Consider the following 27,879-nt stretch of genomic DNA (forward strand, 5'->3'; position numbering starts at 1 on the left):
ACAACAGTACATGTATGTTTCAGAAATAAATCTATCCTAGTTGAAATTAAGTGCCTAGGGAAGAAACTATGCTCGCAACTGGGTATCAGGAATTTGAGAAATGTATCAATGTTGGGCGGAAACAACCTCGCAAACACCTGGGCAATGGACGATGAAATTGTCACAGGTCTGTAAATTCTACATCTGCCACATCTCTGGACTTTACTATACGAACGATATAACCCAGCTTTAAAACTTCCGGAGAAAGTCAAGCAGGACGCATGACACGTAAAAACGAAGCACGCTAGCCGGTATTCCGTCTGGAACATAACCTTCTTACTCATTAATTCTAAATCTCCCTATGACCTCTTCCACTTTAAAACTTCATATGTTCCAGTTCTCCAAGATTGTTGGCTTTATTCTGGAATGTTCCTGTGAAGGTCGTAAGGCGTAATCATAACAGAGGATTTTAATGATTATAAATTATTAAGTGATTAAACAGTGTCATGTCATCCGCAAAACGGCAATATTATTCCTGCAATGTGCTTTATAAGTGCCACGCTTCTTTATCAGTTTGTTAATGACAATGGATTATTTGAAAGGATAATAGGATTTCCGATGCATGTTTCGTTATATGATACTAGGCCGTCTACACATGAAATCCTTTTCGTGATATGTTACGGATGGTTAGCATACACGTGTTCCTGATGTGTGGTAGAATGTCATATGATTTTATTGCAATTTTATTCATTAACATCATGATTACTCATAGGATAAAAGTAAAAATGTTCGCTAACGCTCTGCCAAATTCAGTGGAGTTACATGCACCATCATCCAACGGGATGTATGTAACCTTTTTAGAATTAGGAATAAAGCTTTATGTAGTCTATACAATTCAATTCGTTATCGAGATAACTTGCAGACAGATAGAAAGATAGATGTACAAATTTTCCAGCTCTTCAAGTAACAAGCCTTCATCGGGCTCAGAAAAAATAGAACATTGCACTTTTTAAATTGAAAAGTACACTCTTCCTCAGGCGTTAAAGAACATTAAGACATAATCTGAAACGAGCATTAAAAATTAAAACAAAAGTGTGACTATTAGAATGGACCCAAGCAGAGTCTTTCAACTCATTCCTTTGTAAAGAAACTAAAGTGAGCATTTGGCTATCCTATACATGCTAATTACCTAAAAATTGTCACAGTTAAAAATATATAACTATGTAAGTTGAAAACAATGTTTGAGTTAAAATTCGCGATGTTACCTGCATTGATATCGCAACAACAACAAAAATCGATTTAACAGAAACTGGTGTGCCAGTTACCTGGGAAAACTAATTTTTACAATTGTATAGCATGCATCGTGTGATGTTGACATAAAAAATACTAGCCTATTGATAATTAATTTTTTTAATTTAAATGGGTAAAATAAAAAAATAATAATTCATATAATAAAATAGTAATACAAAGTAGGTATAACACTGAGTAACGATAGTTAAGTATATTTTATCTCAACTATAATAAAAATACTAATATTATTTAAAATAGGTAAATAAAATTTGACAAAATGAAAACAGATAAAAAGTTATGTATCTGTATTAAATTGTACACTATGATTGTATGTATTTTAGAGAAATGATCAAATGTGTTAATGACGTAATTTTGATAAAACCATAACAAATGCATAAATAATATTCCAACCATTCACACACTAACACTTTCATTCAAACAAACTAGTATCATTCATACCTTACCAAACATAGGAGTTTTCAGTAAACAATAAATTTTCCAGTGATCCTCCATGAACACTTCACAAAATAAAATACGTTTCACGACAATAGATGTTTTAAACAAGCTTTAAAGTGATTTGTACAGAGTGGCGCATATGTCCGGTTCCCCATAAATTGGGATAATTTCTTTCGATACGTTGGTAACGATGTTAAGTTGGCAACAACACGGAGTAAGTTCATTGTTGTCTGTCCCAGTGGATAGTGTAAAGTGACACTCTTTGCATCTGTTATTTGTTTGTGTGTGTTTCAAAAAGGTTTACAACCCAACAAAGAGTTTACATCCTTCATTTGTGGTGGAAGCATAATATAAATACTGCTATAATAATTGAAGAATTTTGTGGTAAATATCTAGGTGTCGCGATACCCACTCGACAGTATATGCGATATTTGAAAACACAGAAAGCGTTTTTAATGACCATAAGTGTAGTCGTCCACGATCAATTTGCAATGAAGAAACCCTGCATACAGTTGCTCAAGCTTTTGCAGCCAGTTCCGATAAATCGACTCGTAAGGCATCTTCTGAACTAATAATGTCAAGAAGAATATTGGAAAGAATGTTAAAGCAGTTCCAATTTAAGCCATACCGTCCATCTTTACTCCAAGTGCTTCACGAGGATGATTCCGATAGGCGATTGGAATTCTGAAAGTCAATAATTTCCCCCTCAGAGGCTGATCCAAATTTCTTTTGCAATCAATTTTGTGGTGTGATGAGGCATGTTTAAACTAAATGGACGCGCTAATTGGCATAACTGCGCGTACTCGTCGGATATAAATCCTCATAACGTAATCCAAGCAGAATTTGCCTGGTGTATATATATATATATATATATATATATATATATATATATATATATATATATATATATATATATATATCGACTCTTAGAGTTCTTCAGAGATCAATGCTTGGATCAGTTGTTTCTCCTTTACGACCGGAACTCGTCGATCCATCGTGGAAAGTTGATTTAGTACGCGGAAGACGCAAATCTCTGTGGTGGAACAAAATATAATCAATAACTGGAGTTATTGCTGTATTTTTATGTTTTAAATTTTTGATTCGAAACATTAACATATATGAGTGTAAAAGTAAATGATTCTATATCAATGAACACATTAAAAGTGTCTGTTCCAAGGTTACATCAAACCTTTATGTTCTTCTTAACTTTATACTAGATATTCTACCCAAAAGTCTTAAAAATTGCATATTGTGGTCTTTAATGTCCTCATTTTGGACGTAGTATAACACTGTGGTACCGTGCTAACTATAAACTCAATAGAGAAGCTTCAATAGAAGGCTCTAAGAATAATCGAAACACCTACTACCAGAAAGTTGAGTTCCTTTCAGGGAGCTTTAATTACGAGTACGTTAGGGGTTGTTTAGCAGAGATTACCGCTAAAGAGAACACCCTGGTATCAGTTATAATAATAAAAAGTTATTATATTTAAGTTGTGTCATCTTAAACGAATATTAAACCCCTTATGTAGCCCTTCATAAAAATATTGAATTTTAATAATTCTACACTGTGTATCATATTCGTTCTATTATAGTAGCGAGTACTCTCTAAAGCTGCCGTTGCCTCCTGGGCTATGGTCCCGGGGATTTTCTTCCCCAGACCACCCTCTTGGCCGGCCAGTAGTTTATACACTTAGATGTTAACATAGCTGAAACTTTGCAGAAAGATCTTCAACTAATGGCTGGAAGCATTCGTCATTAGTCATTAGGACTCCTAGAAATTTGACATACTATCTGATAGGAACTAACACATGGAATGTTTCTAGTTTCTTCGCTAGTGGTTTGAAGAAGGATTTTTGTATCAAAATGTAATCTAATTATTACGAAAATGAGTATTATAATATTTTAAAGACAAGCATTAAAAAAGCTTTCCAATATTTTGACTTTCATTCTTCTCACATTTTGGGGACGGAAAACAAATAAAGTATAATTATTTCCATCGAAAAAAACGCGTGTCTTAATTACAATATTGTTTTTAGAATACGCTATTTTTTATCAGAGTGGCAGACAATAAATTCAATGTTTAACGACAATACTATGTTATTGTAAGCTAACGAAAATACAGTAAACAGTAGTTAATTTTCTGGTACCTATTAATTTATGAGAAAACAAAATCATGGCAAATAATTTAACAAAATTTGCATTCTTTTTTGCTCAAAACGTTATGAAAACCGTCTATATTAAAGAGATTTAAAGTAGTAGGATAAAAAACATTTAATATTTAGGGTAATTTACATTAAGTGTGCGGGTAAATTTTACATTACTTTAGTTACAATAGTTTGGCAAGAGTGGTAGTTGAGCCGGTACCAAGTTGCTCGCCGGCTTTTCTGTACTAAGTATTTCAAGTATTTGTTCAGTTGGTTGTTCGTTGCTGTGATCAGCTTTTGAGTTCCGAGTGATTCAATATTGAAGACATAAATTCGTTACGATGTGATTATGTAAAAGGAAGGAGTGTGTTTGTCTTTTTTTAGTAAATTTACTTCTTAACACTAAATTATTATCCCGCTTGGTTTTTCGTAATTTAGCTTCGGTGTAATACAAAACAAATTGCAAATTTAAATGTTTGTAGCCTATAGGTATTAGTGAGTTAATGTTTACCACATTTGCTGCGTTTGAGTTATTGTTCCAATTTGAAATTAAGTTATTTGTATTATAATTAGCTGTACATAAATACAAACATGAATACAAATACGATGACTTCATATGAAAGAATGGTGCAGAAAAATATTGAAGAAAACAGGAGAGTTTTAAGGAATTTGGGATTTTCATTGAGTGCAGATGTAAGTGTATTCATAAAATTAAACATTTAAGATTAGTAACACAATTTTGGGTAGAGTATAAGCATAATCGGTTTTTATATTGAAATTATCAAATAATATTTAATTCCTATACACAGCGATATAATCATCCAATAGTAATTAATTTGAATAATTACTAAATCATCTGTAACAACTGTGAACGCATTTTCACTTTCTAAACACAATTTGCTCTATAAGTATTTTCTCTTAAATAAAAAAATATTAATTAACTTAAGAAAAGTAAACAAAATAACACGTAAGGATTATTTACTGTGTCTGTCTCAGTTTCAAGATGTTTGTTTTATTGTTACATTTTCTTTGTTATTTAACTTAATTGACATTTTTCTGTCACCTGTCTTAATTTTATCATTTGATTAATGGTTCTGGTTCCTTTAATTATTTATTACACTATGTAATAGTTTAAAATATTTCTATTAATGTGAAACATGTGACTTTAATTTCATAATTTAAATACGTTGATATTGATTGGTAGTTCTGTTATTCGATATAAAGTATAGATGATTGCAATAAGCAATATAAAAACTGGGTCCGCTTATTGTATGGAATTGCCCACAATTTTCAATAATCCAGTAGCCTACTAAGATAAAGTAGCCTATAAAGTAAAAAATCTCAAACTGCAATTACTTTTGAATTAGGTTAACATGATAGTTGTGTTGTTTGTATACAGTATTAGAGCAGTCCGCACCAAAATAGTCTGATATTCGATGGAGTGTTGCCTTATCACTGCCGACCACCAGTTGCTTGTGTTATGGTGTGGCTATGGTCATATAGCCTACTGTCTGATATACAATCCATCTGCAAAACTGACAACTAAAATCAAATGTATGTATAGGCTATCTGTTAACGTTAACAACTTATGTTTGTTTACTGCAACAGATGTTGAGACGGATCAGTAATTTTCCATACTTGTCAAATTGGCAACTGTATAAAACGGAGTATAGAGGGGGATCTAGGTGCACCAGACACCATCTACTATTTTATGCAGGCTGCTCTAGTGATGATGTTGCTTATACGTATCTGATCCAAACTAATTTACCTAGCTTTCAAATTTGATAGATTGGAAAGGTATTGTAATTTCTAGTGTTAAAGTGATTCTGAGCAAATACTGGGTCAAATTCAATTTCTGCAAAAGTATGAATATTAAGTATACATGAAAATGAAGTGCTAGAAAATGATGTTAGTGTTACCTATGAATGTTCAGAGAGCATGTGTTATCACTGGTGTGCAGGAAAATAAATCGATAAAAATGTAACTTTATCCATATACATTTAATAAGGTATAACCTATTGAGACTGGAGTGCTAACATGGCTAGAGCTTGAATTTAGTTAAGGTATTTTTTTAGGGCATGATGTTTTACTTTTTGTCACAGGAGTCACTACCAAAGCCCACATTGATGACTAGGGGCATTTATAATTTTTACTTTCTCGAGGGTCACACCGTATCAAATAATCAACAAAGGATGATAAACATGACCACCTTAGAATTTGATGGAAATTGGTATGAAGGTAGTCCTCATATAGATTAGGGAATTGGCAATTTCCCCTCAAATATTTCAACCGGTTTCAAAGTTACGGCTATGTAAAGTTGCTCAACATTCATCAAAAAACCGGAAGCAACATATTTTGAAATCACGGTAATTCTAAGCAATATATGGGTCAACCTCGATGTTTCTCATATTACAATATAATGTTCCAATAGTCAATTAGAAAAGGAAATGACTAGAATTTCTTGCCGGAAAGCAGTTATAGGGAGCAGGCAACCGCCAGACGGTCATATATTGCTTAGAATTACCTATTAGTGATCAGGGGCACTGACGTGATCTGGGCTTCAAATTTGGAACTACTCGAGTTAATTTTTTTTCTAAAAGAGCAAGCAGCACGAAGCGCTGCGCAGCGGGCAGGCATCGTGCGTGATCTGGGTATATACTGAATTAATTTCAGTCCGCGCGGCGTTATCAGTCACTGGCGGCCGGTCCTAATCAGTTGCTATCGTGATGTGCAGCCGTTTGGATGTTATGACCGTCTGGCGGTTGCCTGCTCCCTATAACTGCTTTCCGGCAAGAAATTCTAGTCATTTCCTTTTCTAATTGAGTATTGGAACATTATATTGTAATATGAGAAAAATCAAGGTTGACCCATATATTGCTTAGAATTACCGAAATCACCTTAGGTTTTCTCCTAATCGAGTTAGAGAGAAGGAAGAGGTCATTTTACTCAGTTTTAATGCTCATTTTTTATATGTAAAATACCTTTTCAGCCAATCAGTAACTATTAAGAGAACAGAAGTATCATGCTTTTATCACTGTAAATTCAAGTATATCAAAGATGTATGTAAAAATATTCTCTGGAGATACAACAGAGAAAACAGTAAACATCCAAAAATGCCCTGAAAAACTAAAAATGGCAGAAATGGATATATAACCCCTGCATATGATTAAAAGTGGTGGCTAGCCTAAGTGTTATAGAAGAATGAAAGATGGAGTGAAAGTAACATTTCTGCACACTGCTGGTCCTTCATCCAGACTTATTAAGGATGCAATTAACAGAGGTACTTTATAAAGTTGATCCCGTTACTCCTACAGGAAGGATTTACCAGCATTTTTGGATGTTCATTGTTTTTTCTGTTGTATCACCAGAGAATATTTTTACATACATCTTTGATGTACTTGAGTTTATAGGAATAAAAGCATGATACTTTTGTGTTCCCTTAATAGTTAATTGGCTGAAAATGTTACTCATAAATTTCTCTTAAATACTCATCTTAAATGGAGAAGGTAAAATTAATTCCAGAAAAATTTTGAACTACCCATTCTTGGAGTGGGAAATGAGTTAAAATTTGGTCTTCATTTGGAACATGGTAGGCTTGTTTTTTCATCAGGTCTCTTCATTGAACCCCCAACTCCATCACATGGTCTTTTTCAATGGGCAGTAACAGAAAAATGTCACTCTGCCTCTACACAAAAATCTTGCTTATGATAGCACCAGCTAATTTTATAATAGTGCAGAAACTCGATAAGCTTGACAAAATTGATGGTATAATTGCAGGAATGTCGGAAATCAAGACCGATATCCAAGCTATTAAGGCTACTGTGGATTTATTGGAACCGAGAATGACCTCAAATGAGACGGATATTAAAGTAATCCACGACGAAATAGCCAAAATCAAGCAGACACGAGAAAATTACAGTGGGGGTGAATCTGAGGAGATTGTCATCCAAGAAATCAACGAGCGTCTATTTCGGAAACGGAATATTATTATCTTTAACCTCAAGGAGAGCTTGAGCAGGGACACCAAAACTAAAAAGGAGCATGGTACTTTGCTGATTTCAAAGGTAATTGATGCCTTGAATATCGGCATTCATGTCAACGGCCTAAAAATTTTCAGGTTGGGCAAGCCATTAAAAGATAAAGATAGACCACTGAAAGTTGTTTTTTGTTCGGTAGAAGACGCGATGCAGTTCGTTAGCGGCTTCTCTAGGGAGGCAATTTCTGACGTTGATCCCGCCCTCTCTGACATTTCTATATCGAGATATCGCACCATGAAGGAACGGCAATATCTTAAGAAGCTGAGGGATGAACTGGGGAGACGCAGGATGAATGGGGAAAGTAACATCACTATACGTTACTTGAAAGGATCACCCTGTATAACTACCTTCGAGCCAAAAAACTAGAAAATGCTGGGGTAAACCAGTCAGCTTTAGAACTCTATTTCCAAAATGTCAACGGCTTAAGGACAAAGTTTACCTCATTGAAACAATCAATATCTGTCTGCCATAATTATGATATATTAATACTGGTTGAAACTAATTTATCTGCCGACATTTGTAGTGCTGAGCTTGGTTTGCAGAATTATAATATATTTCGTTGTGATCGTTCAGAACTGACCTCATCTAAGGTTAGCGGGGGAGGTGTTTTGCTTGCAATAAAGGATAACATACTATCCCAAGAAATCATACCAAAGAATAGATCTGTAGAATGTGTTTTTGCTACTGTCAAATTATCATCTAGTCATCGGATGCTGGTCGGCGGAGTCTACCTTCCACCTAACATGCCCTCAAGCCAATACTTTGATTTTGCCTCAATTGTCGAAGAGCTGCTCTTCACCTCTGAAAATTTTGAACCTATCCTGTTGTTGGGCGATTTTAACCTCCCTAACGCGGATTGGGATCCTCTCGGCTCTCAAATTCATGATCCTGCGAGCCAGCCAATCAAAGATCTTGCCCATATCTTCAATCTTACACAGGTCAACGGTGTTAACAACGAGCGTGGAATATTACTGGATCTAGTTTTCTCTTCCAGGATAGACATCAGTGTCCGAAGGTCTCTTGATCGCCTTGTTCAGGTGGAATCACATCATCCAGCTCTCGATATTACCGTTCCATGTTTCAGACCAGTCACTGATAATAACAGGACCCATATCTACGACTTTAGGAGGAGTGATCTGTTTGAGATATTTAGAGTGATTCAGGGTTGGCCGTATCCGGAACTGAGCAACGTGATGAGGGATAGTGTGGAGACAGCATTCATTGATTTTTGTGGTTCTCTCAGTGGGGTGATCAGGGACTTGACCCCCACGAAAGTACTTGGAAAACGCAACTTCCCTTGTTGGTTTTCATTAGAGCTGAAGGCACTAGTCATTTTGAAAAAGAAGCTGCACGTCAAGTTCAAAAAGTCATTAAAATACTCTGACTACTTGGAATTTCGTAGTGTTCGTGCAAGGTGTAGGACTCTATCCGCCTCCTGTTACAGGGACTATATACTTCGTATTGAAAACTCCATACCAAGCAATGTGAAGGTCTTCTGGGGACACATCAGGAATATGAAACGCAAGTCTTCAGCACTTTCCAACTTGTACCTTGACAACGTGACAGCGGACACCCCTAAAGGCATATGTGACTTGTTTGCTTCTTATTTCTCTTCTGTATACAGGCTCCCACAAACACTTCCAGTTCCTTTGGAGCTGGAAACCTCATTCCATCTGTCAGGTTTTCACATCTCATGTGAAGAAGTGGAGGAGACATTAGCTGGGCTGGATGAAAGGAAGGGTGCGGGGCCAGATGGGATTCCCCCAGTAGTATTGAAGTTTTGTAGTGGTATCTTGGCTCCACATGTCACCCAATATTTCAATGCTCTTCTAACTCTGGGCATTTTCCCTAAGAACCTGAAGTCGAGCTTTATTGCACCTATCCTGAAAAGTGGTGATCCAGTAAATGCCAAGAACTACAGACCTGTTGCAATTCAGCCTGCCCTAGCCAAAGTTTTTGAGTCCTTGGTCTTACGTAGACTTTCATTTGAAGCCAAGAACATCATCTCTCCAGCTCAACACGGTTTTATGAAGGGAAGGTCGGCAACAACCAATCTCGTGACTTTGCAGAATGACATTACATCCTCCTTCAGATTGGGCCACCAGGTCGATTGCGTTTATCTTGATTTGTCAAAGGCTTTCGACAGGATAAGCCACATTCATCTCCTAGCAAAACTTAGGACTTGGGGAGTGACTGGATCTCTCTTGATGTGGTTCGAGAGTTACCTGGCGAATCGTCTCCTCGTCGTGCGTCATGCCGGTGAGACATCTTTTGAATTTGAGGCGGTGTCTGGGGTGCCTCAGGGTTCTCTGCTGGGACCTGCCCTTTTTTCTATCTTCATTAATGACCTTCAGAATGTCGTCACATCGTCTAGCCTGTTAATGTTCGCGGATGACGCCAAGGTATATAGGGAGATATCCACACTTCAAGACTGCGCCTCTCTGCAATCTGACTTGGAAAGTGTCGTCTCCTGGTGTGTGCGGGATGGCATGGATATAAATTTCGCAAAGTGCTCTGTGGTCTCATTCCATCGCTCAGCTAGGGTCATAGTCTTCAACTACGAGATGGAAGGAACCATACTGAATCGCTCAAGTACAGTTAAGGATTTGGGAGTTATCTTGTCCTCGTCACTGAGCCCTGAACAGCATCTGTCTGCAATTACTAGGAAAGCCACTATTGCCCTCGGTCTTATATTTAGGACTTCTCGAGATGGGTTTTCACCATGGACACTTCGGGCCCTGTACGTCCAGTTGGTTCGACCAATATTGGAATACTGTTCGCCTGTATGGTCTCCCTACCTGTTGGGTCAGGTTGAACTCGTTGAAAGGATTCAGATAAGATTCATCAGGCTGATTGGGTTGAGACTTGGATTTGCCTACGACGGGGTTCCTGTTGAAGATCTGCAACGCCATTTTGGGCTCCTACCCTTGAGCACCAGACGCCAAATTGCTGACCTGATGTTCTTGAAGAAGATTTTGTCGTCGTCTTGTGATTCCCCGAGACTTTTAGAGAGGATCAGTCTTCGTTGTCCTCGACCATCTTCAAGATCTGTGCAGCTTTTCGAGAGGGAATTCCTCGCTACGAACTATGCGTACAACAGTACAATACCGAGAATTCACAGGTTGGGAAATGGTCTTCCTGCGCATATTGATTTGTTCAGCATGTCCGACACATCATTCAAGAGGGAGGTCACTAAATATCTCTCTGGCCACACGTGAAACTCTGACACTGAACGTTATATTTTGCTTGCTGTTTTTTGTTTTTGTTTTTTTTGTTAACACTTTTGTTTATATTTAATGGCATCAAACCCTGCATGTATTGTCGCATATTTTATATTTCACTAAATAGAGATGGTTTCTTGTGAATGTTATATATTGCTTGCTATTTTCTTAACACTTTTGTTCATATATTATTATAATAGCATCAAAATTTGCATGTATTGTAGCATGTTTTATATTTTGCTAAATGGAAATGGTTTCTTGTGATTTTTTTATATATATCAATGAACATAGGCTACGCTAATCTTTATTTTTTCTTTCGTATTGTATTTGTTCATATGCATATGTATGTCTCAGTAGTATATAAGTAACTCTATATTTTATACGCTACCGGTACTTTAATTAAGTCTTTTTTACGGTTCCACCTTCATGTTGCACTTGTTTATGAACTATATTGCTGTTGTAATTTTTCTTTTTATTCACGATGTTGATTTTATTTGGCACTTGTTTTGCTTATTTTTTTGCTTCTGTTTGCTTTAGCATGTATGCATGTAAACTATTTATGTAAGTTGTTTATATCAAGCCTCTTGTATTTTCACAATACCTATAACAAATATGAAATGGTGTATACCGTATGTAAATAAATAAATAATACTAATTTTTCACCCAGTTTTCTCACTGAGTTTCAGCTATGACAATTAAAAATTACATTGTATACAAAACTGACTGCTGATACCATATTTGATCAGTTTCTTGTCAAAAATGCAGTATCTCGAGCAGTTTTTTTTTCTGTTATCTAAGACAGGCAATCCAATTCATGTCATTATGTTTACCCTTTTTGAGTGTTAGAAATGTACATATATTGGGGCTATATTGTCCATTGCGAGTATTTTTAGTGGAATAACTTAAACATTTACTCAATTTACACTTACAAGCATATATAGACTACTTCAAAGCATGATAAGATAATATAGTGGATAGAAAGTTGCTTTTCTGTGTTGTTTATAGTATCCTTAGAATATTACCTGAATTATATAATTTATTTTCGTGGTATATTTTTAATCCGTGAGTTGGCAACACTGTTTTAATATCAGCTGTGTTGTTTCGTGTGAGATTGGTTGAGGCAGTATCATAGATTACAATAAGACCAATAGATAGGACATCGGGTGCTCGCAGGTGAAGCCACTGCGGAGCGGCTAATACTCAACAATATGGCGGCGCGCGGGTGTGAGTCACCCTACTGAGGAGCGTCGCCTTGCACCCCCGCTCTTCACTTCGCCTTTGTCGAGCTTACTGTAGTGACCTGCTATACACTCTGCTTACTGACGCGTGTGCTTCCGGCGTGTTGCTAAACATCTTGTTGTTTACTCTTGTTTAACTTGTTTATGTTGTGGATGATGTTATCTTCACAAACACACAATGCCTATGTCATGTGTTGCTTTTGGATGCTTCAATAAAAAGGAAAAATTAAACTTTCAACCAGAAGATTGTTCCTTCAGGATCAATTTCTCAGAATTCGGACTGTTTGATAAAGCGTCAATAAACGAAGGTCAATAAACTAACATTTATAATATATGACTTAAAACTTCCTCCTCTTCTCAACTGAGTATTACAGATTAGTTACAATTAATTAACTGAGTTGTAAAGTTGAAACTATATTTTATTGTACATTTACGTAATTTTTCATACTTTATTATAATTCATCTATAAATCTTAAATCTAACTTATTGCCTTACTAATTGTATAATAAATGTTTACAGACTTAACAACATATTTTATTAAACCTTTATACACTTTGTTACAATATGTAAACATAAACTTTATATATTGTATTTTGGGATATTTTGAGCTGAAGGATTATAAGGTTTAAAGTCATGTTTCCCTCATCTAATAATTTACCCGCATATACAAACTTTGCTCATATTATAGTATATATGCAAAAGATAAATAGCAAATAAACTCTTAGTTATTCTTAGTTTAGAGTATTGACTCAGATTGAATTCCTTCCTTAATTACATAACTTATGTGATTTTATTTGAAGTAATTACTGTAAACAAGTACAAATAAAGAGTGTTCTACTCACTTTTTATAATATGCTATAATGTACGATACGAGGAACAGATGGCCCGGCACGGAGCGTTGAGCTCCAAGCGGTCGCGGCACTCGTAAACTAACGGCTCACAAACAATAACTTTCTGGCCAAACCATAAGAGCTAATTAAAAAAGAAAATATGTTCTGAAAACTTCAACTATTCAACAACATTTTCCACCGTTTTTAAACTTGCCTGACCAAAAAACGGCAAAAGTAGCAGCCGACTAACTTTTTTATGTCAAGTTTTAAAATGTAAACATAATTCTCGACTTTATTTAATTATTTAAATTGCAAAACTAATTTTTTTGAACATTTGAATGATACCACAGGCATCCATAGCTTATTGACTTCACTCATACAAAGTTTCAAAGTATTTTCTTTATTCTAAGTAGGGTAAATCACGAGTTGATTGAAACGGGAGAACTGAATTTTTTACACTAATCGGAGTGTAGTTTTGAGTTTCTATCCCACGACAACATGGCGGACCTGGCTTCACCTGCCCCAATGTTGGCAAGATAGGCATAGCCCATCTATTTGGTCTTATTGTAATCTATGGGCAGTATGTGAATTGAATAAAGATTAGTGCCCTCTCGTTTCATTTCTTATAATTTGATTGCTCACTTGGGTTTAGTTGAATGAAATGAACAGGTTCTCCTCCCAACAACGAGTGGGAGCTCATATTGAAGTTTAGTAATTATTTGCAAGTACCTACTCCAGTTTCTAGATAAATACAGTTTAGAACCTACTTGCACAACAGAAAGCACATCACAGATTGGCAAGTGTGCCCACTAACACACTCACCACAACTGAGAGTTCTCTTGCTGTATTTGTCCTGGCTGAATTTATATTGAGTGCATGGATACAAATTATACAAAGTAAGCAGAAATACACAAGAAGAAGGTACCAAGATTATCCCCATTTCAAAATCAATTTGTGGGCCTTAATTGTATCACTAAAAAAAGGAGTAAACTCTTTTAAATTCTATTCATTTTGTTTGTATAAACACTTCTACAAAAGATGTTATTTGTTATATCATATTTCCTGAAATCCCTATAGTTTCATCTTGTCTAAGGTGGTACAATCAGTTCAACAAACATAATTCTAGTCACAGGCCTTTAAAACACCTTTATAAACAGAAATACTTTTTCATCATTCCATTAGAAGTGTTACATAGATTTCTCCAAGATGATGGGAAATCTTTGATTATATAACGATTCTTTTTGTTCTCCACCGATTCATAGTAATACTGCTTCGGTTTCTACCATTTTATGAACGTATAAAATAAACTGAAATTAGACAAAATGGATGACGACAACGTTCATTTTACCCTATTGATAAAGTGTTGAGCTGATTGTGCAAAAGGAGCTGGTCAGCTCTTATTTAGCCTTGAACGCCTTTCCTCCTCGGATTGTAAGAGCACTATCACATTTTGTAATGTTAATGTCAGCAGCCGAGGAACACATTTTGCCGAAACACGGTTCATTTTTAATTTTTCGTGTAAAATGTTACAAACTGACAATTTTGGTATACCTAAATCTTCTTCCAGCTCTCAGACAGTCAATAGACGGTTTTCATTAATTGTTGCACGAACACGTTCAATATTTTCAGTGTTTCTGGCCATTGAAGGCCTACCAGATCGGTCATCACTCTCCACTGATATGCGGCCATTTTTAAACCGCCTAAACCACTCTTTTATTTGTGTATCGTCCATAGACACGTCAGCATAAACTTTCCGTATCATAGTAATCGTCTCTGATGCTGAATGGCCAAGTTTTTGGCAACATTTAATGCAAATGCGCTGCTCAACACGTTCAGTCATATTGAAATGCGATGCACACACACGGCAGCACTGTACGGAACAAAGCGCTGTGACTCACTGAGTGACCGAATCGTATTCAATGCCTAATATGGGAAGGAGTAGGCTCGCCCCTCCACTCCAATAACCGGTTCGAGCCGGTCGGTTACGTCGCAGCCGCCTACTGGTCGGCGGTCGGATACTTTTTGGACAGACCTCGTACATATGTGGTATAAACTACTTTAGTTATTTATTAATCTTTTATAAACAAACATAAAATAATATTGAACTATTAACTTTTCAAAACAAAACTGTAACACACTTGTATGTGTAAATTTGAGTTAAAGTAAATCAAATCTGAAAAATGCCTATAATATTGACATAGGTTTTGGCGTCTCCTTGTCTCTAGAACAGCTGATGTTGATGATATAGATATTGACAAGCTACAGTTCAAATTTAGTTGCTGTTTAATTTTTGAAAAAAACTAGTTATGAAATCTCTCCTCAAGGAACCATTTTTGAAACAATCAAAGCAAGAGTTTTCTGTCAACAATAAGATTTTAGTAGAAAAAAAATTACATGAGGATTCACTTGTATGACAAAGTGTACTACAAAATTATAGTGTCTGGGTGGGAGAAATTAAATTATTGATATTTTCAAAAGTATAACTTTTCTGATAATTCAGAAGACAAAACCAAAAGAAGAAGATAATTTAGGGAAAATACACACTTCTAGGTGCAAATTAAAGAATTACAAGATCCAAAGAACAGGATAATCGAACTAAACCTAAGTAAAAAAACTTAAAGGAGAAATACAAGGAAAAAAAGATATAATTTCTTTTGTATACATTCGACCAATCAACATAAATAGTAGATAATATATCAAATAAATACCTAGTGTTAAAAGGTTTAAAATTTATTGTTTTTATTTGTCAAAACTAGGCCATCTCACTTCAGCTGGCTGTTATACGTTTACTATAGTCAGTTCTATTTCTCCATTCATATAATAATAATATTGTAAATAATATATCTTCTAAATTGTGACTGATGGTCATGTGAGTATTCAATTAGAAACTATTGCAACGTGTTGGTCCTGCAAATCTTTTATAAGGTCCTGCAAAGCCTACTTTTTTATTGTTTTAGTCTGGTAGATACCCTTTATGTATTAAAGAAGTGCAAATATTCAAAATAAACTATAGTCTATGTATGCTTCGTATATAATTTCCAGTGTCTGTTCTACTTTCAGTGAAACGTCTCTATGTTTTCAGGTACCTAAACTTAAAGAAATAAAACCAAAACCACCAAGGAAGTCATACACTCTGAAATCAGAAGTGAAGCAGCCCGAGATCCAGTACAGATCAAGTGTACGCACTCGACGCTCCTCAGTGTTGATTTCAAATGTGAGTCCTTTAATTCTATTAGCTGTAGGAATACCAGTACTATGTAAATTGTAAAAAATGAATAGCACTACTTACAGTTACTAATTAAACAGTCAGGTCTATAGTAAACTCTCAATTTATTGTCCATTACATACAAGGACATACATATTGTCCATTACAAGGTCATTGCATACCAGTAAATCTTAATACCTGTATACCATTACTCCAATGAAGAATAAAAACAGAAATAAATAGTATCCTAACCATTAAAGTGAGCAATATAGAAATATTCAAATTTTTAACTCATATGTACCCATAGTTCATTTAATATTGGCGCATCAGAGAACTCCAGAAAATTGTTGGTGGTTTGTAAAGCCCCCTAGGTCTTGGGGGTTTGTATGGGTGTTCAGACTTGTGAGAATGAACAATGTCACGAGGCACATACAGCATATGTTGTACACACGAGAATCTCTAACATTCTCTGGTGCATGCAACATATTATGTTGTGTGGAGTTACCATTTACAGATGCTTTTTATTTGTATATTTGTAACACTTAAATATCAGATGTGTCGGTCTTGTGTTAACTTTGCTGAATAAACTGAAACTAAATATAAAACATTCAGCATACCAGCCAGTCCACACATATTTTTCAAAGCCTTTTTTAATTTTCTTAATAATTCACTGAGCTGTTCCTAAGGATTTCTCTTGATTTATTCAGCTGTAACGGAAGTATAACAGCTGACAACTGTGACTCAGTGTTATGGGACAATCGACTGGATTCAAAAATGGATGTAAACAACCAGAAAGAGGAGGGACCTCGTCGTGTCTGATCATACTGAGAGTCTAATATAACAATGCAGCAACGCCGCATTGTGAGGGGAGAAGTGGGGTGCTGTAATTGCCCAAACGGTCAAGCATGCATTGATGTGTCTCGTACTATATTTTGTCTTTTGTCAATTCTAATAAAAACCTCATTGTGTATGGTCACAACCAGTTTTGATTTTCATCCCTGTTTCTAGTAGATTGGAATACTTGTTAATAACTATATCAAATCCTTAGTCATTATTATTGCTTAGTAAATAGGTGTATATATCTTAACATATTTTTTTAGAAATGTCACTCCATTATAGCGCTCTGAAATTATACTATGTTATTATTAGCTTTGTTTTATTTCTTTTACTTCCCTTGTTTATAGTATAAAATATCTTATAATCTTATCCCTCAGGGCTGTGAAGAATCAAACGACAGTTCCTATGCAGTTGACGAGGAAGAAAATACTCCACCCAAAAAGAAGAGAAAATACACCCTCGAGCCTTCCTTTGGCGAAATAGAAGGTATCCAACTTAAATATTTAAATGTTAAGTTATTTTAGTTCTAACATTAGACTTATATTGAATTTTGAGTCTGTGATAGGGTAGTGCAATTTAAAATTAACATTTTTTTAGTATTGTTTCCATTAATCCTGTATTATTAAATCCTCATTAAAAACCCGACAAGGCCATATTAAAATTGTGTCATTAGCTGTCTGTCAGTCTGTCGGTCTGTACAATAATTCTTGACAGGAAGGTCATAGAGTCTGAAAAGTGTGGTACATGGGTACTTCTTGGTCCAAGGATGATCACTATTGATTTTGTGGTCAAAAAGGTCAAAGGGCTGCCTGTATGTGAGATAACTCTTGGTAGCAAGGTTATACTTGAAACTGGATACATACTTCTTTTTGTCCAAGGAAGAGCTCTATTGATTTTAGGGTCAAAAAGGTCAAGGGGCTGCCTATATGTGAGATAACTCTTGGTAGCAAGGTTATACTTGAACTGGATACATACTTCTTTTTGTCCAAGGAAGAGCTCTATTGATTTTAGGGTCAAAAAGGTCAAGGGGCTGCATGTATGTGAGATAACTCTTGGTAGCAAGGTTATACTTGAAACTGGATACATACTTCTTTTTGTCCAAGGAAGAGCTCTATTGATTTTAGGGTCAAAATGGTCAAGGGGCTGCATGTATGTGAGATAACTCTTGGTAGCAAGGTTATACTTGAAACTGGATACATACTTCTTTTTGTCCAAGGAAGAGCTCTATTGATTTTAGGGTCAAAAAGGTCAAGGGGCTGCCTATATGTGAGATAACTCTTGGTAGCAAGGTTATACTTGAACTGGATACATACTTCTTTTTGTCCAAGGAAGAGCTCTATTGATTTTACGGTCAAAAAGCAAAAGGGCAGTCCATCCTTATGTGTGCAACCTCTTTCGTTATGTTCTGTTGGGTCCTTGATACTTTGTTATATCAGTTTATTATTTTAGTTAAGGCCATTTATGGCCGCCTCTCTACTATTCGGTTGATACAGTTGCTAACCGGGACAGTACTAGTTTCCATTAAAAATGTGGAATTAACTCACTACTGTAACTATTCCTTATGTAAACGGAACATCAGAAATTATTTGTAAAATAAATTCTAAATTTAACATCTGTAATGTTTTTAAGTCACCAACTAATATAAGAAGCTAACTTCAAAATTAAAACCAAAAACAAACAACAGGAAACCAAGAATGTAATATATAAAATTGACTGTAGATGCAAAAAGAATTATATCGGACAAACATCAAGACCTGTGCAAACGAGGCTAAAAGAACATATTTATAATTATAAAAGAAAAAACATTGAAAAATCTAAATTAGTAGAACATGCTATAAAAGAAAATCACCTTATACATTTTTGTAGTTTTTAAAGAATCTTCCTGGATTAAAGGAAACAAAATTGAAAGTGTGTAAATTGAATTAAAATGAGTGTATTTCCCAACCTTCTGTAAATTTCAGTGACATTTTTCTACCATTAGTAAAAGAAGAAATCCATTCAAAAATTATGAATTGCAAACCATATTTTTCTACATGATACTTTTAGAATTTATTACCTTTTTGATCTTTACAATTAGTTTTAAACTTTATTCTAACTATTTTATTATATGTTTCTTCTATGTTATACACATGTTTTTCTGTTAACAATAACTGATGACGCCTTAACCGACGAAAGCGCTTTTAATAATAAATTAAATTATGGAAGAAATAAAAATGTATTTTTTATGAATGAGTTTAATGAAGATTATCAAGATGCGATTAAAAATGCTTTTACTAGAATTGTATATTGTTTAAGTGAAGAGCTGCATGATACACGAGTAGAAGAAAAATGGATACTCGTTAATTATAGATGCATGGTTTTTTACAGGGGAAACAACAATAAGTTGATTATTATTGGGTTTCTGTATTGTTTTATGGTAAAGTAGTATTAGTCAAGGTTGCCGCTAGATATAAGCAGATACTGCCAATAACTCTTATAGCCATTGATAGTAACCTGATTACATTACCGCTTCCACTGCAGTCGTGTCGCTTGCTGCAATTTTTTTTGTGTCACTATATCTGTTAGTTCCAGTAATTTAATATTTTGTAGTTGTAGTTTGTATTTTTAACACTACTCAAAGGTGCCACAGAAGCCTGCCCTTCTAGCCAAGGGCATTTAAGATCAGTATTTCCTGTACCAAATCATCTAACGTAATCTTGCAAAAAAAAGAAACATTCCTCCACATAGTACCTAAATTTAATCTCAGAGAACACCCAACAATAATCAAAATTAATAGTACAGTATATTGTCATTTTCCTCAGTAAAGAAAAACCATGCAACTTAATAATTAATAAGTACTGTAGGATTTCCTTGGTTACAGACAGGATGAGTTAAAGAAATAATCATGGGAGCTTTGTAGACAATTATCCAGGAACTTGCTGAAGACAATAGTTTAAAACAAGCTCTTTAAACCCACGGCAATAACTTGGGCAACCAATTCATTGCACATCAGAAGGGGGGAATTATTGCGCCACAACTGTCCACGTTTGCAGGGGCATATAAGATCCTTTCAAAGGTCTATGGCCAGTGGGAAAGAACAGAATAAGACTGAAATGAATATCAGCCACTCCTTAAAAAATGATTTGTGTAGGATAATCAAAGTCAACGTCAAAATGTTCTTTATTCATATACATCAAGTACAGAGATAGTGTCAAAAATTAATAAACCTAATTGGTGACATAAAACATTTAGAGTAGAATATTAATGTCTATGATTGGTCATTTGGTACAATTCTTCAAATGTGTAGATGGCCTGGTGTGAAAGCAGTTTATGGAGATCAGTCTTTAACTGTTTCCCCTTCTTCGTTCTTATTTCTATCGGTAGACAGTTGCTCAGCTATCTTCCTATGTAGGATGGTTTTTTTCATACTGTGCTAAGTGGTGAATGGGCAGTGGATACTGTTGAGTTGAGGGTGTTGTAGTAGTGCAGGTCTTCAAGCCTTGATATATTTTCTCTGTCAACATATAAAATAACTTCTTGTATGTAGAGAGCAGTCACGGTCAAGATCTTTAATGTTGCAAAGACCTCTCTGCAGCTTTCCCGGAAATGAAGGTTTGCAAGTATTCTTATTGCCTTTTTTTTGAAGGATTAGAATTCTGGTCATGTTAGCATTTGATGTCCCTCCCCATACAGCTAGACCGTATCTTACATGTGTCTCAAATAGAGCAAAATCGGCAGTACGTGCTGTAGTCAGATCACCAATTTCTTTAACCTGTTTGAGTGCATATAGGCTTGAGTTTAGTCTATTGCATAGCTGGTCAATATGGGGTGTCCAGGATAAGCTTGAGTCAATTGTAATTCCGAGGAATTTGGTTTGTTCAACCAAGTTAACTTCTGGTGAGCAATTAATTTGTCCTGTTCTTCTCCCAAACCCTAGTTGGGTAGTTTTAGAGGGGTTAACTACTAAGTCATTTCCATCACAATATTGATATGCCATGTTAACCGCAATAAAAGCATTTACACTTAGGTTTTCAGGTGTATTGTTGTCAAGGATTAAGGTTGTATCGTCAGCATACATCAAAGTTTTAGTATATTTATGTAAGTATTCTGGAAGGTCATTAGTAAAAAGAATAAAAAGCACTGGACCCAGCACGGATCCCTGTGGGACACCTCTATGTATAGGACGGGGTTGTGATCGGAATGCTTTAGCCAACCCTTTTTCAGTAGACTTTAGTTCGACTATTTGACTTCTGTCTTTGAGGTAGCTTTTGAACCATTTCAGAGCTGTTTCCGTTACACCAAGTTTAGTTTCTTCTGTATGAGGTCATGACCCAGGCAGTCGAAAGCCTTTCTCAAATCCAAGAAGATAGCTGTAGTCAGGTTGCCTTTTTCTATGCTGTCAGTCACTGATTCTATCAAGGTAATCATTGCTGTAGTTGTTGACTTGCCATTGACGAAGCCATGCTGAGAGCTGCTTAACAGGTTGTTCAACCTGCAATGTTCTAATAGCCTGACGAGAACAATTTTCTCACAAAGTTTTGAGACAGTTGGTAGTGATGAAATGGGTCTGTAATTACTTAATTCTGATTTACTGCCAGTCTTAAATATAGGATAGATTTTTGATATTTTCAGTGCTGAGGGAAAGTGTCCTTCGTTGAAAGATTTATTGAAGATATCAGTAAGGGGATAGATAAGTTCTTCTGCACAGTGCTTTAGTATTTTTGTGGATATGTCATCAATACCGGCTGTGTTTTTTGATTTAAAGTTTTTAATAATTAATCTTAATTAATCTTTATTAATTAAGGTATGGAAATGAAGTTTAGATACCTTAAGTTAGAATCTGAATATTTTCTTCCTATACTTTGTTATATAACTTCACTCTTTTTCAAGTGTTGCTCATACACGTGCTCATATACATTTGATGGTCCATTACTTGTCGGTTGTTTTTTTCCAGTTATAAAATTTTTTAAGAAAATATATGAGCACTTAATGAGTATGTATCCTTACCACTGAACTAGGAAGAGGCTAAATCCCGCACACCAATTTAGATTTTATTAAATTCAGATACTGCTTATCTTAAAAACTAAATTTACCAATATAGTAGTGCAAAATCCACAGATTAGAAAATGTATGATCATAATACGCCAGTCGATCAGTTTTCGTCGGAGTTGTTGCTGTTCCGTGGTCTTCTCGAACTCTTGTGGCAGGATGTTAAGAAATTTTGCACCAGCATAGGTGGGTTGTTTTTTGTAGAGAGCCAGACGATGGGTGGGAAGTATGTAGTCATGTGCGGATCAATTCAATTCAATTCAATAATATCTTTATTCACACATTCATCAAGAATGGTTACAGAGTCAACACATGCAGTAAAAATTGATGTCATCAAGAAGTAGGTAAACTAGTTTAAAACTATTATAAATGCAAAGAGAAAATATCTTTAAAATTTGATATCAACTAACATTTCTGTAAAATAAAATATATATGAGGAGGAAAATATATGAATGCATATACATACACATACATGTCTTAAATAATAGCATTAACAGAAAAAAAACTCATTCAAACTATAAATTGTAGAGTTTATCAACAGGCTGTGCAGTCTTTTTCTTCAGAGTTTTAGAGTCACATGTTTTGAAGTTTTCTGGAAGCATGTTAAAGAGTCTTGCACCGCTATAGGAAGGCTTCTTGGTGTAAAGGGTTGTTCTATGCGCTGGAAGGGATATATCATTTGCCCGTCTTGTTGTGTAGCTGTTGACGTCACCAACCCTTGGTAATCTTTCTCTTGAGGCGTGGTGATTACCTCGATGATGTATATGGACACTACTGTGAGTATCTCAAAAGATTTTAAAAGCCTCTCTACAAGATTCTTGTGGCTGTAGTCCTGCCATGATCCGCATAACCCGCTTCTGTAATACCAGGACACGATGAAGGTTGCCGGCAGATGAACTTCCCCACAGAGTTATTCCATATCGAACACATGTGATTCGAACAGAGCGTGATATGCGGCTTTCAAAGCGATAGAGGTACCAATGGATTTAATCCTCTTCATTGCAAAGATTGCAGAGCTAAGCCTTGAACACAGTTGGGTCGGTGTGATTGCTCCAGGGAAAGGCCTTGATCCAGAGTTAGGCCTAAGTGTTTTTGTGTTGTCAACTCTCTGAAGATCTGGGGGCTCAGTCAAGCATTCTTTTAATCGTCCAGAAGCGAGATATTTTGTCTTTGCAGCGTTAAACAACTAGGTCGTTATTTGAGCAATATTGTTGTGCCATACTGACTGATATGAAGGTACGAATGTCCAGGTCTTCAATGGCATTGCCACTCGTTACAAGAACGGTGTCATCAGCAAACATGACTGGGTAGCTTATATTACCCAAATACTTAGGTAGGTCTGCAGTAAAAAGAACAAACAGAACCGGGCCCAACACTGAACCCTGGGGAACACCTCTTGTAACAGCCAAGGGTCCAGATCTTGCAGTCCCCTCTCTGTTCCATCCAGGTTTTGTTTTATTTCAACGACCTGTTCTCTTCCCGTTAAGTAACTCTCAAACCACTTGACTGTAGTCCCCTCCAAAACCAAGAGATTTAATTTTGTTGATAATTAAACTATGGCCCAAACAGTCAAACGCCTTACTTAGATCAAGGAAAACACTTGTAACTGTGTTTCCTTCCTCCAAGTTGTCAATGATGTGTTCTATTAAATCGTAAAAGCACTTGTGGTTGATCTTCCAGGGATAAACCCATGTTGTCTATCAGGCAGGAGATTGTTGAGTTTAAGGTGGTTTTGAATTCTGGTTAAAATTATTTTTTTCTATGATTTTTGAAATAGTTGGGATTATGGATATCGGCCTGAAATTTTGTAGTTCCTTTTTGCTTCCCTGCTTATGAAGGGGATAAACTTTAGATATTTTGAGTTTGCTAGGAAAAATCCCCTGAGACAAAGACTTGTTGATTATATCTGTAATGGGTAAAAATACTTCACCAATGCAAAACTTTAGCAGCTTAGAGCTCACGTCATCGATACCTGAAGAATATGTTGACTTCAGTGACATTATAGTGTTAAAAAACTTCACTGAAGGAAGTGAGTCTCCATTCCATAAGTGAAGTTTCCAAGAAAAGAAGTATCACTCATAACAATGGCTCTTGATTGATTGTTTTGCAGTAGAGTTTGCTCGGCCTATATTGGAAAAAAAAGATATTAAAGTGTTCACACAATTGTCTGGGTCTTCTTCTACCTTTCCTCCAACAATCAATCTGCCATCTTGCCCCTGCACTGTCTTTTTCTTAAAATTCTCTCATTATTGATGACATTCCAGATGGCTTTAGATTTATTACTTGACTCAGCAATAAGGCTTTCATTTTCTTCCCGTCTTAGAGTTTTTAGTTTTAGATCATACATTTTTTTCTTGTTAAAACGCATCCACTTTGTCTTGCTCACTTCCAGTTTTTTTTATATTTGTCAAGGGCCAGGATGAACTCTTTTCTAAGGCTGTTAGCTTCTGGGTTGTGTAGGGCTAGAATTTTTCCTCTATTTTTTTTCGGTATGCAAATTTTACGTGGACATGTGATGTCAAGGGCTATTGTCAGGGTATCAATAAAGTTCATGTAAGCCTCGTCTGCTGTGGCTGCCTGATAGACTCTGTCCCTTGATTGAAGTGACAGGATGTCCTTGAAGTGCTGGAGGTTGTCCAGGATTAAATTTGTCTGTGAGTAGTTCTAAAAGTTTCATTTTTTCTTTATTGGGGCGTCAACGTAGCAAAGCTGTCCCATATGATCTGAAAGGCCCGTATTTTCCACTATGACTTTTAACTCTGTCAGTGTTAAGATTGGTGCAGACAATGTCAATGGAAGTAGCAGAGGTATTAGTGACTCTTGTAGGAGGGCAACGGTATTCTGGTTACATCGAACTGAAGGTGGCGAGTGCTTCGCATAATGCTACATTTTCTCTTGATGGAAGCAAAGCAATTTACATTGATATTACACAACAATACAAATTCCACTGTTGTCACAAGGAAGTAAGCTGAGGGGTATCAGTTTAACAGGGCCAAGGCATTGTCAAGAGGAGCACTGGGTGGTCGATATATCCCAAGAATGTATAAACATGATTTCCTTGTCGAATGTTATCCTGATTGAAGACATTTCACATACGAGTTCTTCTGAATGGTCAGCAATATTAACACTCTCCACCTCATTAGCCATGTCAGTGTGCTTGTAGATGGCAACACCACCTTTCCTGTGACTCTCTCTGCAAAATGCAGTTACCAGACAGTAGTCCACCAAGCATACACTTTTCAAAGTTAATTCACTTAGTCCATGTTCTGTGAGGGACAACTAAATCGGGCTTGTGGATGTGTAAAAAGTGATTTAAATCTATCGATTTTTATTGCACACAGCCAATCTATGTTCTGATGGAAGATTTGAATCTTGTCTTTAAATTTGAATTCAGGAAGATTCTGCATCGAGTTTTGCTTCTTTGAGTTGGGTCTAAAAAAGTCTGGGTTTCTGAAGAGTTTGAATTTTGGAGTGGTGATTTAATTGTTAGTACGGGTTGACGGCATAATTTTGGATCCACCGTGACATTCAGTTTTTTTGACAGGGTTTGGCTGGCTCCCTCAGTGGCAGTTTGATTTCAGTTTTTTGGACAGGTGTTTTGGCTGGCTCCCTCAGTGCAGTTTTTGATTCAGTTTTTTGGACAGTGGTTTGGCTGGCTCCCTCAGTGGCAGTTTGATTCAGTTTTTTGGACAGGGTTTGGGGATGGCCCTCAGTGTCGGTTTGATTCAGTTTTTTAGACAGGGTTTGGCTGGCCTCCCTCAGTGGCTTGGCTGGCTCCCTCAGTGGCGGTTTGGTTAAGATTATTATATGTAGTCTGGTTTGGATATAACATGAAGCTTGTCGATATAATCATTAAAAAACTTCTCGTAAGTTTCTCCCTCTCTAAGCACCTGTGCAGTAAATGGAGGTGACTTCATTTCCTTGCCATGCATGCGCTTCCGACAGATGAGTTTTGTGTTTGTTCTCTGTAGGTTTGTCTAACTCTATTAAATCATAAAGTGTGTTCACAGGATGCTTTATTTTCTCACTACCTGAGTGGGAATTTTGGGATTTTTTTATTTCAAAGTTTTTTTTTTCCACGTGACTTTTTTTTTATTTGAATCGGAAAGGTTCCATCTTCATAAGTGTGTATAATGGGAGCTACTAAGTGAGTTGTTGGTTTATCACCATCATCATCAGTTGACTCCATTGCATCATGAGATATGTTGTTGATGTCAAGCGTCTGACACCTTAAGTCTGGCTTCCCGATTTTTTTGCTGCCTGAAGGGATATACTAAACAGATTCTTTCTTTTGGTTTTATTTTTTGAATCTGTGCTAGATTTTTTCACATGGAAGTTCTTGCCAGAAGAACTGTCCCTGTGACCACTTCGGGGAATGCAAGGTGAAGAGTGTTTTGTAGGCATAATGTTTTCAAAGTTGTTACAACATTGATGGTGAATACAGTCTGACAGTTTCTGAATTGTTTGCTCCATTTGGTCTTGTCGTTTCTTTAGAAGCAGAATTTCAAAGTACACTGATGAGGATTGTGCTACTAAAGGGGAGTTGCTGTCATCAGAAGTTTGTGTGGAAGCAGATTTAGTTGACTCAGGATCGTTATTTTCAAATTTAGTGCTCTTCTGAAGTGTCAAAATAGTCATTTCCAAATTTTTAATTTTTGTTAAATTCAAATCAATAAGTTTTTGAGATTTTATGTCTTGTTCTTCAAAAAGGTTCTGCAGTTCCAGTTGAAATTCCTTTTCTTTATTAAGTTGGAGTTCAGAGTCTCTCAGTTCTTGGCTGAGTGATTCTATCTTGTTAATGTAGTTCTTTTCATTTTCCTCCAATTCTTCTAACTTTTCTTCTGTCCTAGCTATTGTGGCAACCAATCTAAGATTTTTTTCCTCCAAAAGCTTATTTTTTTCCAAAAGAGTTGTTCCTATCTTGGCAGCCATTTCCAGTTTGTCCTCTTTATTTGTTATGTCTTCCAGGAAATTCCAGGATCTTGTGTTGAGGGTGTGAACGTCATTTCCTCTTGTCAGACGTTGTTGACTTGCATATGCAACTACTTCTAAGATGTACAGGGCTACTGAGGTTAGTATTCTTAGCTGTTTAAAAGCACCTCAGATACATGATTCTAGAGGTCCTGTTCCCATTAGTATACGGATTGCTTTTTTCTGAAGCACTCGTACCCTTTGAGTGTTAAATTTAGAGGAGTTGCCCCAGACAGTTATTGCGTACCTCAGGTGACTCTCGAAAAGAGCATAGTATGCACATTTTACTATTTCTGGGCTAGCAACTTGTTTTAAGCGCCTTAGAACATATAAAACTGTGCTAAGTTTTTCACATAGTTGGTTGATATGGTCACTCCAAGAAAGAGATTCGTCAATTAATATTCCTAGGTACTTTACGTTGTCCATTCTTTCAGCGTCCGGCAATTCCAGCACTTCTTCTTTCTTCCTTCCCATTATTAGTTGCTGATGCTTTGTTTGATTCAATACCAGGTCGTTTGCTTGACAGTATTCTATTGCCATATTTATGGCAATGTATGTGTCCAAGGTCGAAGGTTGTTTATTTTGTAGCAGGAGTGTCGTGTCATCTGCAAACATGAGCACGAAGCAATACCTTTTTAATTAA

General features: G+C 36.0%; 1 protein-coding gene across 1 annotated transcript in view; it reads left to right on the forward strand.

Annotated features, from left to right (window-relative positions):
* Positions 1-4,111: 4,111 nt before the first annotated feature.
* LOC124354207 overlaps positions 4,112-27,879 on the forward strand; it is a 41,615-nt gene continuing 17,847 nt past the window's right edge. Inside the window, exons 1-3 of the mRNA XM_046804493.1 lie at positions 4,112-4,562; positions 16,278-16,409; positions 17,615-17,723. Coding sequence (XP_046660449.1) covers positions 4,461-4,562; positions 16,278-16,409; positions 17,615-17,723 — 343 coding nt within the window. The 5' untranslated portion in view covers positions 4,112-4,460. The remainder of the gene's footprint in view (positions 4,563-16,277; positions 16,410-17,614; positions 17,724-27,879) is intronic.

The sequence above is a fragment of the Homalodisca vitripennis genome, chromosome 2 (assembly GCF_021130785.1).
Source record: "Homalodisca vitripennis isolate AUS2020 chromosome 2, UT_GWSS_2.1, whole genome shotgun sequence".
In the NCBI taxonomy this organism is placed as follows: Eukaryota; Metazoa; Arthropoda; class Insecta; order Hemiptera; family Cicadellidae; genus Homalodisca; species Homalodisca vitripennis.